At 38.5% G+C, this 15,887-nt stretch overlaps 1 protein-coding gene across 1 annotated transcript; it reads right to left on the bottom strand.

The window, feature by feature from the left end:
* Positions 1-1,232: 1,232 nt before the first annotated feature.
* On the bottom strand, positions 1,233-3,278 carry LOC149213102 (uncharacterized). Its single transcript, XM_089388924.1, has one exon. The coding sequence runs from the start codon at positions 3,276-3,278 to the stop codon at positions 1,233-1,235; it is 2,046 nt and encodes a 681-aa protein (XP_089245050.1).
* Between the last annotated feature and the right edge of the window lie 12,609 nt (positions 3,279-15,887).

Genomic DNA, 15,887 nt, shown 5'->3' with positions numbered 1-15,887 from the left:
TTTTACTTTGATTATTTTTATTTATTTATATATTATGTTTATATATTTATTTATTATTTTTATTATGATTTGATATATTAAGGAGGATAATTTATTATTAATGCTGTGATAGCTTAAATGTTTGTTAATGTATTATAATAATTTTCTGATATATTAATTTTATTTATTATTTATGTAATTTATTATAGTTGTTTATTAATTGCTTGAATTGAATTGTTTATGTTTTAATATTGTTTATTATATTCTATTTAATAAATTAATTTATCCTAAAGATTTTGTTTTAATTAATTTATTATTATAGTTATTTAATTACTTGTATTAAGTAAATGTATATGAAATAAGTTATTTATTATATTCTGTTTGATAAATTAATTTATCCTATGATTTTACTTTGATTATGTTTATTTATTTATATATTATGTTTATTTATTTATATATTATGTTTATATATTTATTTATTATTTTTATTATGATTTGATATATTAATTTTATTTTATCTATTGTTCATGTAAATTATTATGGTTGTTTATTAATTATTTGAGTTGAATGATTATTAATATTTTTATAATCTTATAATTTTTAATTTTTTTTTTTTTTTTATATATATTAGTTTTATTTATTGCACATGTTTATTAGTTGCTTAATAATTGCTTGAGAATTGTTTAATTTGTTTATTATATTATATTTATTAAATAAATTTGTCATAAATATTTTGTATTAACTAATTGCAATTTTACCCTAATTTAGATTATTTATTTATCTATATATTTTTTGGAGGATTATACTAGGATTATTGAGGATAGGAGAGGAGCCGATTTGATCAAAGAGGGCAACTCAATCTAAGGGCATGACGATTAAGGTCCAATTCCTACTAACTTCCAAGCCTCCATCCCTGTTTAGGTTATGAGGGTGTTTCACAATCTCAAGAGCTTTTCGGACTTTACGCTTGAAATAATGTCTTTCATTAGCAATGACTTTTGTGTTTTCAAGGCATATATGATGGTTTGTCTTTCCTACATGTTCTGCCAAGGCTGAGGACCGGGTTCTTTCCCTACGGATATCTGCACTATGCTCTTTCAACCTGATACTAACTGATCTACCAGTTTCCCCAATATATTGTTCTCCACAGGAACAGTTGATAATATAAACATCTTTTTGTTGAAGATATTCTGGGCTATCTTTCACAGATTTCATTTTTTGTCTAATAGTTGTCAAGGGTTTGAATGAGGTTTTTATATTCTTTTTAGGAGGATCTTGGCAAGTTTGTCAGTTACGCCATGGATATAAGGTACGTAGGCGCTAGCTGCTGGGGAATTGTTAGTTTTGTTATTATTATTGCCAGATTTGGCTTTTTGAATGACTTTGAAGATGTCTTTTTTATTGTATCCTAGCTTGGAAAAAGCTTTTTTCAAGTAGGTGATTTCCTCATCAGTATGGTTCTCATCTGAAATTCTACAGGCTCTGGTGAAGAGGGTTTGAAGAACCCCCATTTTTTGGGCTGGGTGGTGGTGGGAGTCTGCGTGGAGATAGTTATCAGTATGAGCCTTTTTCCTGAACACTTTGTGACCTATAGAACCATCCTCGTTTCTAATGAGGAGGATGTCCAGGAAAGAGATGCAATTATTCTCCTCAATTTCCATTGTAAATTTGATGTCCTTGGAAATGCTATTGAGATGGTTCAAGAAGTTTTTAAGTTCGTCTTCTCCATGGGGCCAATCCACACTGGTGTCGTCCACAAACCTGAGCCAAAACTTAGGTTTTAAAGGGTAGGTGTCAAGAGCCTTCTTTTCAAACTTTTCCATTAAGAGATTGGCTACAATAGGTGAAAGGGGTGATCCCATAGCCACTCCTGATGTTTGCTCAAAAATCTCGCCTTGGAAGGTGAAGAAGGTGGACCGTAGACAGATTTCAGCTAATCTAGCAGTTTGTGGGTCCGCCACTTCTTTCACTACTTGCACTGCTTCATCTAATGGAATTTTAGTGAACAATTGCACAACATCAAAACTGACGATTTTATCACCTGGATCTATCTTGGCATTTTTGATGAATTCCACATATTGGCTGGAGTCTTTTATGTAAGAACTGGTTTTTCCAACCAGTGGAGCTAATTTTCTAGCGACATACTTTGCTAATTCGTATGTGGGAGATCCTATAGTATTCACTATAGGTCTCAAGGGGACATCTGTTTTATGAATTTTGGGGGCTCCATAAATACGAGGGGTAATTTCACTGTCAGGGGTAAGCTGTTTTTTCAGTTTATCATCTAGATTAGTTTCTTTTATGGCTTTCTTGACTAGTCTGGTGATTTTGGAGATGGGGTTTTTCTCTAGTTTCTTGTAGCTACCACTGTTGTATAAGTGTTCCTTCATTTTGTTTATGTAATCATCATGGTTCATTACAACAGTGGCACCTCCCTTGTCAGCTTTTAAAATGACAATATCATTGTTATTCCTTAGATTTTTTAGGGCTATGAGCTGCTCTTGGTTCAGATTCTTTTTAGGCGGTCTGGCTTTCTTAAGGATAACTGCACATTCTTGTCTGACCAGTTCTTTTTCTTCTTCTTTTAGAGATTTGATTCCATCCTCAAGGCCACAGATAATTTCCTCTACAGGGATTTGCTTGGGGGCTAGGGCAAAATTGAGACCTTTATCTAGGATTTCGATTTCTTCTTTTTTCAACTCATAAGATGAAATATTTATAACCTTGTTGTTGCTGGTTGTTTTATTGTGATTTTTAGATGTAATGTTTGTATTATTTATATTATTAAATACCTCATTACTATCATTTAATATGTTCTTGCGTTTACCTAAATTTTTTGTTTTACAATAATTATGCTTATCCTCATTACTAGTTCTATTATTCTTATTTAAATTGTAATCTGCGCTGGTTAAGTTCTTGTTATTTAAGCTCACCTTATTGTAATTTGCAGCTTCAAACGAGATGATTGATGGCATGTTTTGAATGGTGTTGTCGCTATGTAGATTGACGCTGGAGCTGCATGAGGTTTCAACGCTGTCCCTTGAAGGTTCATTATTTTTATTTTTACCCGTCCCGGTATTGCTGCAAATCTCAGAATCGTTCAGGCTTCGGTTATATATTAATTCACTGCAAATTCGGTTTGCTATGTTTGACCTTTCAATACCTGCGTTGTCCAATGTATTGCTGCTGCGTGGTTTTTCATTGTCTCTGGTCTCGGCACTCTTTTCTTTGCTGCGTATATCACTAGTCTCCGCATTGTTGTCCATCCTAGAGCTACCATCTGTTACAGCGCTGTCCATGTTTGATGTGTTTTTTCCATTTTTCGATTTGGTCCTCAGTTTGGATTTATGTACAGCGTTTTCTTCCCCAGTACCTTCGTTATTATGTGTTCGCAGCCACTCCAGCTTCTGCAGTTTGTTTTTATGTTTTGATTGCGCTGTTTGTTTTTCCTTGTTTGCTTTAAGTGCTGCGCAGGCATCTATGACCGTCCAAAGGTCTTCTCTGATTTTTGCTGCAAGTTTTAAGTGGGCTTCAAAGGCTGCTGCTGATAATCTCCATAACAAATTTCTGCACCTACGTATTTCAAGGCGGATTAACGATTTACTGAGCCTTTCAAATGCTTTATGGTACTGGTTGTGTAATCTGTGTTTGATGCAGGCAAAGCCTGGGGTTAGATTAGAATCTCTGCATTGCTTGAGAAAGTGAAGATCTGACTCTTTCTTTTGTATTTTTACCCTTGTCTTTTCGAGATTACGTATCTCATTCCGTGTTTCCCCTCCGTACAGGGTAGAGATGATGGATTGTAGATTTCTGTGGTTAGGTTTTTTAGTATTTTCACTCGGATATTCCACAGTTTTCATTTTTGCTTTGTCGACGTTTCGAGTCTAGACGAAGACTCATCATGAGGACTTGATTTACAAAAGAGAGAGCCAACAGTGATAAATAAGGCTAAGGTTGAGATGTCAAGTATGTGAGCCGACCAACTTACTCATTTGAATTAACTAGAATTTATTTTATTATGTATTTATTTATTTATTTATTTTTAGCATACTTGGTTATTTATTATAGTTATTATTAATTGTTTTAAGTGAAATAGTTTATGTAATAAGTTATTTATTATATTTTATTTAAAGTTGGAGCATTCCACATGCCAGCTATCATCACAGTAAATTACATTTGCTGCTTACAACTTAAATAATGTATTTTAAACTTTTTATAATAAAAAAATTTATTGACAAATTTTAATAAAAAGTTATATTTACTAATTTTAATAAATTTATTTTTATTTTTCATAAAATTACTGATAAGACCAATGATGTGGCTGATTATGTTATATCATACCACCGCAATATTATCGGACTAGCTCCCAACTCATATAACGTGTTATAAACATTGTATAATAAAATAATAGTATTCATGGTTTTTAATGGAATTATTTACATTTCCGCCCAAAAATGAATATAAAACCTAAATTTTTCCATTCGACGGGGAACGAAGAATGAGTGGAACGCAGATCGAGGATGGAACCTTCCGTTGAAGAAATTTATGAGGAATCTTGAGATTTTTTTGGAGTTGATTTTTCATTGTGTCATAAACATCTCTAGTTCATACTCAAATTAATCAGAAATTTATGGCCAGTTTGATAATGGAAAATGGATTTCTTATATAATTATCTGATTATAACAAAATCTTTATGGGATTATGAGGAATCTAAAAGATTCTCAGATGGCCAAATTTTGACAATTTCAAAACTAGGTTGATTTGTCATTTGATTAGTAAAATTTCAGTCAACTAGTGAGAAAGAATATTTGAGGAATCTTTGAGATTCCCAAGGATCCAGATTTTAATGTTGTAAACCATTTCTTCAGCGGATGTGGAGGTATAAGGTGTCTTTTGTAAATGCATGTAATTTTATTTTGTTGAATATTAATGAACGAGACCTCCCCACTTTAAGCATGGCCCAGAAATGTACCCACATTGGGTGAACTCCATTATCAAGTTGTTTTGTTCCTTTGTTTTCTCATGGTTGCATTTCATTTCCGCTCCTTTTATGTGATATGCTTTCATGGTTACATGCACTTTTACATACAATTATGTATGCATCTTTGAAGTGAAAAGATCTAGATCAAGTTTGGTATCTGAGAAGGTCTTCTATTGATGTGAATTGCAAGTGTATGATAACCATGGGAAATCTCTAAAGAGGTGAAGGAAAACTTAAGTCGTTTGATTTAGAAGTGGGGCACACAACATGAAGAAGGAAAACGAGAGATGAAGATGATCGGTTAGAGGAAGAGAGAAATTATCACAAAGCCTTCTATGCCATGGTAGAAAAAGTAGACAAATCATTTGCAAAATATGAGGAAAATGAAGCAAGAGAAGAAACAGCTAGATGATCATGACTTGGTAAATCATGAAGGTGGAGGAGAAGAGCCCCCTCCCTTTCCTTCCAATAGTGAAAGTTCTTCTTCTTCCTCTTCTCATAATTCTAACAGGCATCATAGGAATGCATCTAAAATCCCATTTTTTAAGTTGGATGCCGAGTTTGATTTTCGTGTGTTTAGTGGAGGATCTAATGCAAAAAACATAGATAATTGGATTAGGTAGGTTGAAGTATATTGGGCATACAATGAATCAAAGAGGATGAAGCCAAGATCCAACTAGCAACCCTTCGATCGAGTGGCACTTCTCTTGTTTGGTGGGAAGTGTTATCACCCCAAGAAACTCTCCTAGGTTGTAACTTGGAGGTGCTCGGGAACATAAAATTCAAATTCATGTTGCAAATGAATTAATGGAAAGAATGATGCTTGTTCAAGCCAGATGACCACTTCTACCTTGCTTACCCCCAGACATGCGTGAACACCCCCGGACTACAAGGCTTTAGACCACCAATTACTCACAGTTTAAGAATTGGGTGAATATGGAGAATATTGCTCACACTAGCAGATGCATAAGACCTTGTGATGGCTGGCTACAACCAGTAAAGAGGTCTGCAAATCTAATTCCCTAATGTACAGACATGATGATAGCTCTCTGTCACTAAGTGAAAAAAAACTTGAATAACTCATTCACTGATACATACAAGACTTTAACATAGAGATAGGATGACAGCTCCTCTAATGCCAAACATCAAGAGTTCAGGAAAACAGCATATCAGGCACAGCCTGGAACAGACTAGAAATGGAAAGTGAGCAATTAACAGCAAAAGAAGCTTGTATTAGCTGAAAATGAAGACGAGACGCTGCAAGTATCAAAGCAGTTACAGTCTCCAGAAGTTGAACCTTACATCAAAACATCAACCATCAACCCTGATTACATCTTGTTTGTGGTTATATATAGAGTTCGAATACAAAGGCACTCGGCCATTCTAAGTATGGAGGGGTCATAATTGACCACCAACCACTTTAACTACCGCATGGAGCTTCTGAGTGCGTTTGCTTGCTGTGGTGGATGAATGTGATCTTTTCCTGCACTCTGATGTCCTCTCAGGCGGGTGTAGTGTCGTGAAAAATGAAATTCCATAACTATTTAATGCATTCACCTGCTTGGGCTCTATCCCTTTCTTTCTCAGCCATATTGTCTATTGAAGGTGGTTGTTGAGGAGGAAATGCACCTAGTACTGAAAACTAGTCATCTTCGTCCTTTCAGAAGCATGGAATGGTTAAGGTACGTGGACTACACAGTGGGTGGAATAGTCGGATGGCGAAGCGCGACTGGTCATCAGATTAAGGGGATAGATGGCGGGGATTACTTGGCTGAGGGCATCAGGAGATATGGGAGAGGGGTGAGCATGGGCCGATGGATCTCGGGCAGACAGATCCAATGGCTATCGGATGGACGAGACGCGCGGGAGTTAACGGGCGAGGATGGAGGATGGGCGGTAAGTGGTATTGCCCGCACCACCGTTGATCGTTGGGCGGTAAAGGTACAATGGAGGGCGATCCCACTCGGCGCGTGACGCGTGGCGATGGAGGAGAGGGAAAACCACCCTTCCATTGTGTGTTAATGCCCCAACACTTTATGGTCGCGGGGAGAGTGGATGCCATCTGATCGTGATGGGGGGTGATCAGACGGTAGGGAATCAATCGAGCAGGTTTTTCGTTGGATTTGACGGGGAACCGCTGGATCGAGGTGCGGCGATTGATGACCACAATAAAAGGGGACGATGGGTTACGGAGCGCGAGGTCATGTGAACATGATTGTATGGGGGTTTAAGTTTTAGCGCTCAGGCTTGAGAGCAAAAAGTTTTTTTATATGATTTTTAACAAGAAGCCCAGAAAATGGAGGTGAAAGGAGGATGAGTGAGGTGAAGGGGAGGGTGAGAATGACTGGTATAGACCTCCTTTGAGAAAAGCCAAGGACCGAGCTTACTTCCGCTCCTCGAGTATTAGCAATATGTAGTAGAGCTAACACTGGCTCCTTTTGGGGATGAGATCCTCCATGTGAGGTCTCGAGAACTGCAAACCAACGCCTTGCCTGTCAAAACCAAATGAGCATAATTTCCTAGTGTTCCATTGGGCATGGAGTCTAATTAATCTTACACCTAAACTAATAAAACAACATATTTACAAATTTAAGGCCAAAAGAGCTTAAATAACATAAATTTTTAGAAAATGCCCATTAACTAGGGCATCAAAAACTGTCTCTTCCTTCATGCTTTGCAGCATGAAAGTATTGTTCCCTTGGATCTGAGAAATGATAAAGGACCATGTCCATAAGGCATCAAACTTCCCATGGTTGCCTTTCTTCTCTTTCAGTGCATCCCACTTAAGAACCAAGTCCCCAATCTGAAAATTAGCTATTTTTGTCCTCTTGTCAAAAGCTTCCTTGATCTTCTTCTGATGTGCTACAGACCTTTCAAGCAGTTGTTTTCTGACTTGATGTATCTCTGCTAAATCAGTGATCCTCTTTGCCATGTCTTCCTCATCATTCTGCTCTATCTGCAACAACTTTGCCACAGGGAGGGTCAACTGTATTGGGAATACAGCTTCAGTGCCATACACTAGCTTGAATGGAGAATTCCCTGTGGATCTCTTCGTGGTCACAATGCATACTTGAGCTTAGAATTCCAATTCTTTTTGTTGTCTTCCAACAAATTTTCAATTATCCTTATCATGCTCTTATTGGAAGATTCTGCTAGACCATTGCCTTAGGAGTAGTATGAGGTGGAAAGAACTAGCTTAATGCCCATTGAGTCACACATATCCACCAACTCTTTTGCCCTGAAGGCTACTGCATTGTCTGTAGCCAATTTATGTGGACAACCAAATCTGGTGAAGATATTCTCTGTCAAGAACCTCATGACCACATGATGATCAGCCTTTCTGGTAGGGAATGCTTCAATCCACATAGCGAAGTCGTCTGTGGCTACTAAGATCCATCTGTGTTGGCCACTGTAATGTGGATTGATTTCTCCAATAAAATCCAAGCCCCGCTACCGAAAAAGGCCGCTAGCACGTATGGGTTTTAAGGGCAGGGATTTTAATTGCTGCTTTCCTTCAAATCTTTGGCACCAGTCACAAGATTTAACAAATGAAAAGACATCAGAAAATAAGGTGGGCAATAGTACCCAACTGTGAGGATTTTACGAGCTGTACTTTTCCAATAATGATGTCCTCCACACATGCTGGAATGAAACTACTAGATAACCTCCATGAATTGTTCTTTGTCCAAACATCTCAACAAAATTCCAGAGGAGTCCCTCCAATAGAGCAGATTTTCATGAATGCAATATTTGGCTGCCCTAAGCTTAATAGTTCTGGGTTGGCTTGAACTAAGGCTTGGAGGAATTTCCAGCTTCAGCAAGAATTGAGCTATTGCAGAGTACCAATCACAAGAAGCTAGATTCTTTGCCAGTGACTGTTTTTTCCCTAGTTCAACTGTTTCTTCTCCTATTTGACCATTCTCTGAATTTGTGTTTATGAGATTTATGTCTAGCATTCTACAATTTTCTTTAGCCATTAATCTCGCAACGGCTTGACCTCTGACAAGCTTGGTGGGCTTCAGTTCTATGTTAAATTCAATAAGCTTTGCAATCCATTTAGCCCTTCTTCCATCAGCATCACGCTGCATTAAGACATCTTTTATTGAAGCAGAGGGTACATATGCAGTTATCTTGGAGTGCGGGATGTAAACTCAGAAAGCTTTCAAAGACTTGATAAGAGCATATGCTTGTTTCTCAATGATATCATACCTCAGCTCAACATCCCTTAAAGTCTTGCTGAAAAATGCCATTGGATGCTCTGAGCCTTCCTCATCTGCTTGCATCAAAACTACTGCAAGTGTGTCATGAGAGGCAAATGAAAATACATGGAACTCCTTGCTGTAATCTGGGCTGATTAAAGTAGGAGCTTCCACAATAGCTTTCTTAATGGATTCAAAGGATCTTCTTGCTGCATTGGTCCATTTGATTTCTGACCCCTTTTTCAACATGGAGGTAATGTGTTTTAAAAGTTCTGCAAAATTTGGGATAAACCTCTTTACAAAATTTATCTTGCCCAGAAAGGACTGGATATCCTTCTTTGATCTCGGGAAAAACAAGGTCGGTATTGCTCTCACTCTTTCTGGGTCGATTCTAACACCTATAGCGGAAAAAACATGTCCTTACGACTTGCCTTCTTATAAAACAAATTGTGACTTTTTAGGATTGACGGAAATCCCAAACCTTTTGCACTTCAGGAACACTTTCTTCAAATGATGCAAATGGTCTTGATGGCTACTGGAGTACGTTGTTATATCATCAAGTTAGATAAAGGAAAACTTATCCTTCTCTCCTACAAATGTTATATCCATAGCTCCTTGACAGGTGGCACCAGCATTCATCAGTCCAAAAGGCATCTTGGAATACATAAAAGTACCCCAAGGAGTGGTGAATGCAGTCTTCTCTTGGTCATCTGGATGTACAACAACTTGGTTATACCTTGAAAATCCATCCAGGAAAGACATCACTTTGGCTCCTGAGACCTTCTGCAGCAAAAGCTCCATCTTGGGCAGGGGATAATTGTCTTTCTTAGAGAATTTGTTTAAGTTTCTCAAATCGCCACAGAGCCTGATTTCTCCAATTTTCTTCCTTACCACTTCCAAATTGGCTACCCATTTTGGATATTTGAGAGGGACTATGATTTTGGCAGCCAATAACTTCTTGACTTCCTTTTCAATCAGCGGGAGGAGCAAAGGATTGATTGGTCCCAGCTTCTGCTTAAAAGGGATGGTGTCTTTCTCTAAAGGGATTTTATGTTGGATGATCTTTTTATCATATGTTTTTAGGTCACTATATTCCCAGGCAAAAACATTAGCAAATTTCCTCATTAAATTGCAGTACTCAGAACTTTGGGCAACAGATAGAAGGGTGGACAGATTTATATGTCTTGGATGCTCTGGACTCCCTATATTATGCTTATAGACTGCAGATTGATCCTCTTTTTGGGCAGCCTTATAAGGCACATCATTTTGGTCAAACAACTTTTCTAAAGGAACTAGGCCTTTAGGTATATGGTTACTCGGTAGTTGGAAAATGCTATTTTTACCAATTTTGTTTCTAAGCCGAGACTGGGGATTTTCTTCTAAGGCTTCATTTTCTTGATCAATTTGCATTTCACAAAATTTGTCAATGACTTGTAGAAACCTATTCACTTCATCATCATCTTCAAAAACTTTTCAATGCTGGACATTATTAGGCAAGGATGGTCTATATTTCATTTAAACTTCATAAACTAGTGTGGGAGGCATGGGAGGGGTGAACATGCTAGCAGACACAGCAAGGGAATCAACAAGTTGATTTTTTACTCTAAGGATGTATGAGATACAAAAACTATCAAAAGAATCCTTAAGTCTCCATACCTCATCTCTATATGCTTTCAGCCTTGGGTGCTTTGTTTGAAAAGTTTTGTTCACTTGATGAATGATACGATCAGCATCTCCAAACACCTTTATGCTTCTGATTTATCTATCTTTAGCTGCATTAAGGCCCAATATCAGAGCCTCATACTCTGCTATATTGTTGGTGACTTGGAAAGTCAGCTTAAAAGAAAGATTTGTGCTTTCTTGTTTTGGAGATATCAGCACCACCCCTACTCTTGCAGTCTCTCTTGAACATGTTCCATCAAAGAACATTTCCCAAACTTGACTTCCTTGCTCTCCCTCGACCTGATTCACTGATTTCTTGATCTGCATTGAGGCCTCCCGAGATTCTTCTATTTGGAGTATACATGCTCCAAAGTCAGTGTCCACAATGTAGATAGGATGATTGGAAGGATTCTTTTCATCACTTATGATATAAGCTAGTTGTGCTTCTCTGTACAATCTCCTGCTTTCCCCTCCAAAAACTGGGATAGTGGCATAACATAAATCATTCTGTAAAGTCCCACCTAGTCTCTTAATCCACCCTCTGGACAACAGCATGCCAAACTTAGGGGGGGCATCTGCTACCACAATGTCCATCATCATGATTTTCATGGCAAGTGAGTCAGGGAAATGACTAAATCTTTGATCAATCCTAGACATTTGACCTTTCTTGAATCGAAGGAAAATAGATCATGATACGGTTTGGTAATATCGAGGCCTAACTCTTCTATGAGAGCTTTGGGCATTAAATTGTGCCTGGCCCCTATGTCTAGCAGGAAGTTGTGGAGGATTTTCTCATGAATTATCAAGGATACATAAAATGATGGGGAATTATCATTAGCATGTTTAGTCATTGGGCTAAGTACAACTATATGCTTATCATCTTCCAAATTGACATAGTCGGTGGAGGTTCGTGTGGCTTTTAGCTCAAGAGCATCAAGGATAGGCTTTCTAACCACTTCACTCTTTATAAGTTCTATCAGAGGTATAGATATTTTTAAATTCTGGACTTCTGAGTCAAAGCTGAAAGGGGAAGGGGACCTTTCAGGACCTCTTAACTCTTGAGCTGGTGCTTTGAGGATGACTGGATCAGCTGCTGGTCTTTTTTGTTTGAGGTTCTGATGCTCTGCCGGGACAACAGCTCTTAGGGCTGGATTCTCCTTGATATTGTTTGCTCTTGACCTCAGATTATATCTTTGTTGTTAATCAGTCTAGAGAACAACCTCTCTGTCCCACTTTTGACTGGTTTGGTCCTCTAGTAATGATTCTTCATAGGCAACCAATGTCAAAAAGGCAGCACCGCCTTTATCCTCCATGCAATGAATTTCATCATCTTCTTCAAACTGCTCCTCCTCCATGACTACGTTTTGGAAAGGGGCTTTAACCTTTTTTTCTTCATTTGCTTCGTTGCCACTCTGAATGATCTGCAATTGATCATTTTCTCTGCTAAACGAATTTGTATTTCTTGGAGCAAATGTGTTTTGAAGCCTTGTCTTCCCAGAGCTCTCCTCGACCTTCAGCTTAGATATCTCAGCAGCCAATGACTCTATCATTTTAGTCATTTTGTATAACTTAGGCTCTGAAGATAAAACAGAGGAAGAAGAAGCCTCGCCTTTCTGTCTTCTTCTATCAACATGACTTTTGAGCTTTTCTACAGCCATGATATTAGATTCCACCTCTGGGGTTGCATCTTGCATTTCAGCTAGAGTGGCACATCTTCTTTCTCTCAATAGCAGACAAAAATCAGAGTCAAAAGCATTGGCATAGATGAGTTTGGGATAGGTGGGGGTAGGCTTTACTTCAGCTGGTATCTTACTATACATACGATTAAATCTTTTACTAAACTCAGGCAATGATTCCCCATTCTCCCTCTTGAGGTTTCCAAACTCGGTACGGTAATATAGCATCTCTTTTTTATTTCCCCAATGCTTCAAAAATACATCATCTAGGGTTTCAATGTCTGCTATAGACCTTGGGGTCAATTCTTTGAACCACTTTTTAGCTTCTCCATCAAGGCTCTGGACAAATACTCTCATCCACACATCATCTTCACCGATATCTAGGTTATCAACATAACTATAAAAAGACTCAAGGTGTTATTCAGTCGTTACTCCCTCTATACCAATAAAATTAGGCATATATTTCTGATACTCTCCTGCGGGCATGGCATTTGTTGAAATTTGGTACCGGAGGACAGGTGGTTCCTTTAGGCTTTGATCTTTGGCCTAGGGAAAAATGTCCAAAAGAATTTAATTTTTCTCCTAAAGTAACTTTATAATTTTTATAAAGTTAAATCTAATTTAAAAGTGACTTTAAGTGATAAAGTTACTAAGTCTAATTTTAAAGTGACTTTTATAAAGTCAATGAAAAATTAGAAATGAAAAGTGACTTTGGAAATAAATGACTAAGTGGGTCTTTATTAAAGTGGGGTGAATTAGAAAATAAAAAGTGAGATTTAAATGAGCATTTAATCTCAGCCTTAGATCTCAATCTATTGCAGCCATTGGATTTAGGGATCACCCAAAAGTCACTTGGATCACCCAAAAGTCACTTGGGGTTAGATTAAAGGAGGAAAAGGTCATTCATTCTTTCATGAGCAGATTGGGAGAAGGAGAGCAAGAGAGCAAGAGAGATTTCTGAGCAGGGAGGAGAAGGAGACAACAGCTTGGCACACATTCCAAGGCAACAATTGAGCAGATTTGTACAGCTGATTCAGCACACAATGAAAGGCAGATTTTGGCACAATTTTCGAGGACTGGTTTGCACAAAAATCGAGTAGTTTGCTGTTTTTTTGCACGCAAAACGGGGGTCGTACATCGCATTTATTGCAGGCCATACAGCTCATTCAATGTTGTCTGTACAGCTGCATTTAATGCTAAAAGTGGGCACGAAAATCAAGGAGGCCGTATATCATTTATTGTTGTCCTGTTTGCTGTAATTTCCAGATTGCTGTGAGGCACGGGAAATGAGATAAGTTGTAAATTTGCTTGTTGATTTTTTGCTGAATATTTCACTGTAAAAAGGCAATTTTCAGAAATAGAGAAGAGCTCTCGAACTGTTTTTCCCCAAGAGTTGTAGGGGGTTTTTCTAGGGTCAAGTTGACCAAAAATATCAGTGTTTAAATGTGTTTTAATGGCTATTTATTACTACTGATTTTTATTTCTGCAATTTCCAGCATTCTGTAAAATTTCCAGAATTTGTGTTTTCAGCAAATTTATTTTTTCCAGCTTGTTAAATGTATGGTTATGAGAAAGGGCAGTTAACTATATGGGAGAAATAAGGAGAAACTGAAAACCGAGGTGGGAAATGAGAAATTTCTACATGGTATCAGAGCTTTAGTGCTGAAGGATAGTTTGGGACAGCAAAAGGAAAAATTATAGCTGCTAATTTTTCACTCAAAAAATTCCAGCAAGCTGATTTTTTTCATAAACAGCAGTTTTATCTTTACTACAGCAGTGTTATTTTTCAGTTTTAGGACAACAGGATGTCATTGGGATTGAGGGTGGAGGATAGGCTGGATGGGCATACAAATTACAGCGTTTGGAAGGAGAGAATGCATAGTATTTTTGAGGAGGCAGAAGTCTGGGATATCATGGTGCATACCACACAGAACCCCATTGTTGTTCCTACTGATGCTACTCAGTTGACAACTTATAATAAAAAGAACAACAAGGGTAAGAGGCTGGTTCTAGATGTAATCAAAGACCATTTCATTCCTCATGTGAGAGGAAAGGGCAATGCCCATGAGATGTGGATAACATTGTCCAATCTCTACCAGAGTACCAATGAGAACTGGAAGATGGTCCTGAAGGAGAAGTTGAAGAACATTAAGATGGGTAATGATAGTGCGGCTGGATATCTCACAAAGATTACTAATGTGAGAGATGAGTTGGCAGCGATTGGAGAGGCCATTCCACCCACTGAGTTGGTGCGGATTGCAATGAATGGCCTCCCCCGTTCATGGTTGAACTTTGCTGATGGGGTTTGTGCATGTGAGACCCTTCCCACATGGGAGAGGTTTTGGGATGATTGCATTCAGACAGAGATCAGGAAAGGTCAGCTTGGGGCAGCCAAGCCATTTGATCAGGATGGGGATGTAGCACTGGTAGCAGGAGGCAAGAAAGGCAAAGGGAAGAAGCAGGCTTCCACAAGCAGTGGTGGGGGCAAAGGCAAAGGTAAAGGTAAACAGGGGAACACACAGAAGGACTATTCCAAGGTGAAGTGCTGGAATTGTCAAAATATGGGACACTATGCAGTTGTGTGTCCAGAGAAGAAGAAGAAGAAGGGGAAGAACCAGGACGCGGCAGCTTCAGTAGAGATTGAGGATTTTGCAGGTCGTTTTGACCGGGACTTTGCGTTCACTACGTGTGAGTCCTCTAGTGTAGGATCACCTGCCACACAGGTTCAGAGGGAGCATGCTTTTCCCTCGATTAGCGGAGCATCTTCAGGTATCTGGTATGTGGACAGTGGGGCTTCACGTCACATGACAAGAGTCTGTGAGTACTTCTCAGAGCTTTCAGAGAGTGGCACTGATATAGAGGTAGTACTCGGTGATGACAGAGTTGTTAGAGCAGTCGGGGTGGAGACACTGACATTTCAGAGGGAGTCCAAATCTCCCTTGAAAGTGTCAGATGTTCCTTATGTGGCAGGGATGAGGAAGAACCTCATATCCGTCTCAGCTTTGGAGGACAAAGGATATGAGGTACTGTTCAGGGGATGACAGGTGTTGATGTATCCCAAGGGCACTCCAGCTGATTCAGCTAGAGTGATAGGTGTACGCCATGCAAAGGTGTACAAGTTTACATTTCAGCCCCTTTTGGCATTGAGCAGTAGTACCGACAGCAGAGCTAGGAGTTCTGAGCTGTTTGAGATTTGGCACCACAGGATGGGACATATGTATCATGGAGCCTTGAGGACATTGCGGGAGATCACTACAGGTGTGCCAGATTTCAGTACTGATCACTTTGATACTTGCAGAGGTTGTGCGATGGGCAAGTTTGCCAAATCCCCTTTTCCCAGCAGTGACAACAGAGCGACTGAGATACTTGATTTGATTCATTCCGATGTGA

This window comes from Pinus tabuliformis, chromosome 1_1 (genome assembly GCF_031772625.1).
Source record: "Pinus tabuliformis cultivar Carrire ecotype Pingquan chromosome 1_1, CPIR1, whole genome shotgun sequence".
NCBI lineage: Eukaryota > Viridiplantae > Streptophyta > Pinopsida > Pinales > Pinaceae > Pinus > Pinus tabuliformis.
The sequence above is the reverse complement of the archived record's forward strand: the minus strand, read 5'-3'. Positions and strand labels throughout refer to the sequence as shown.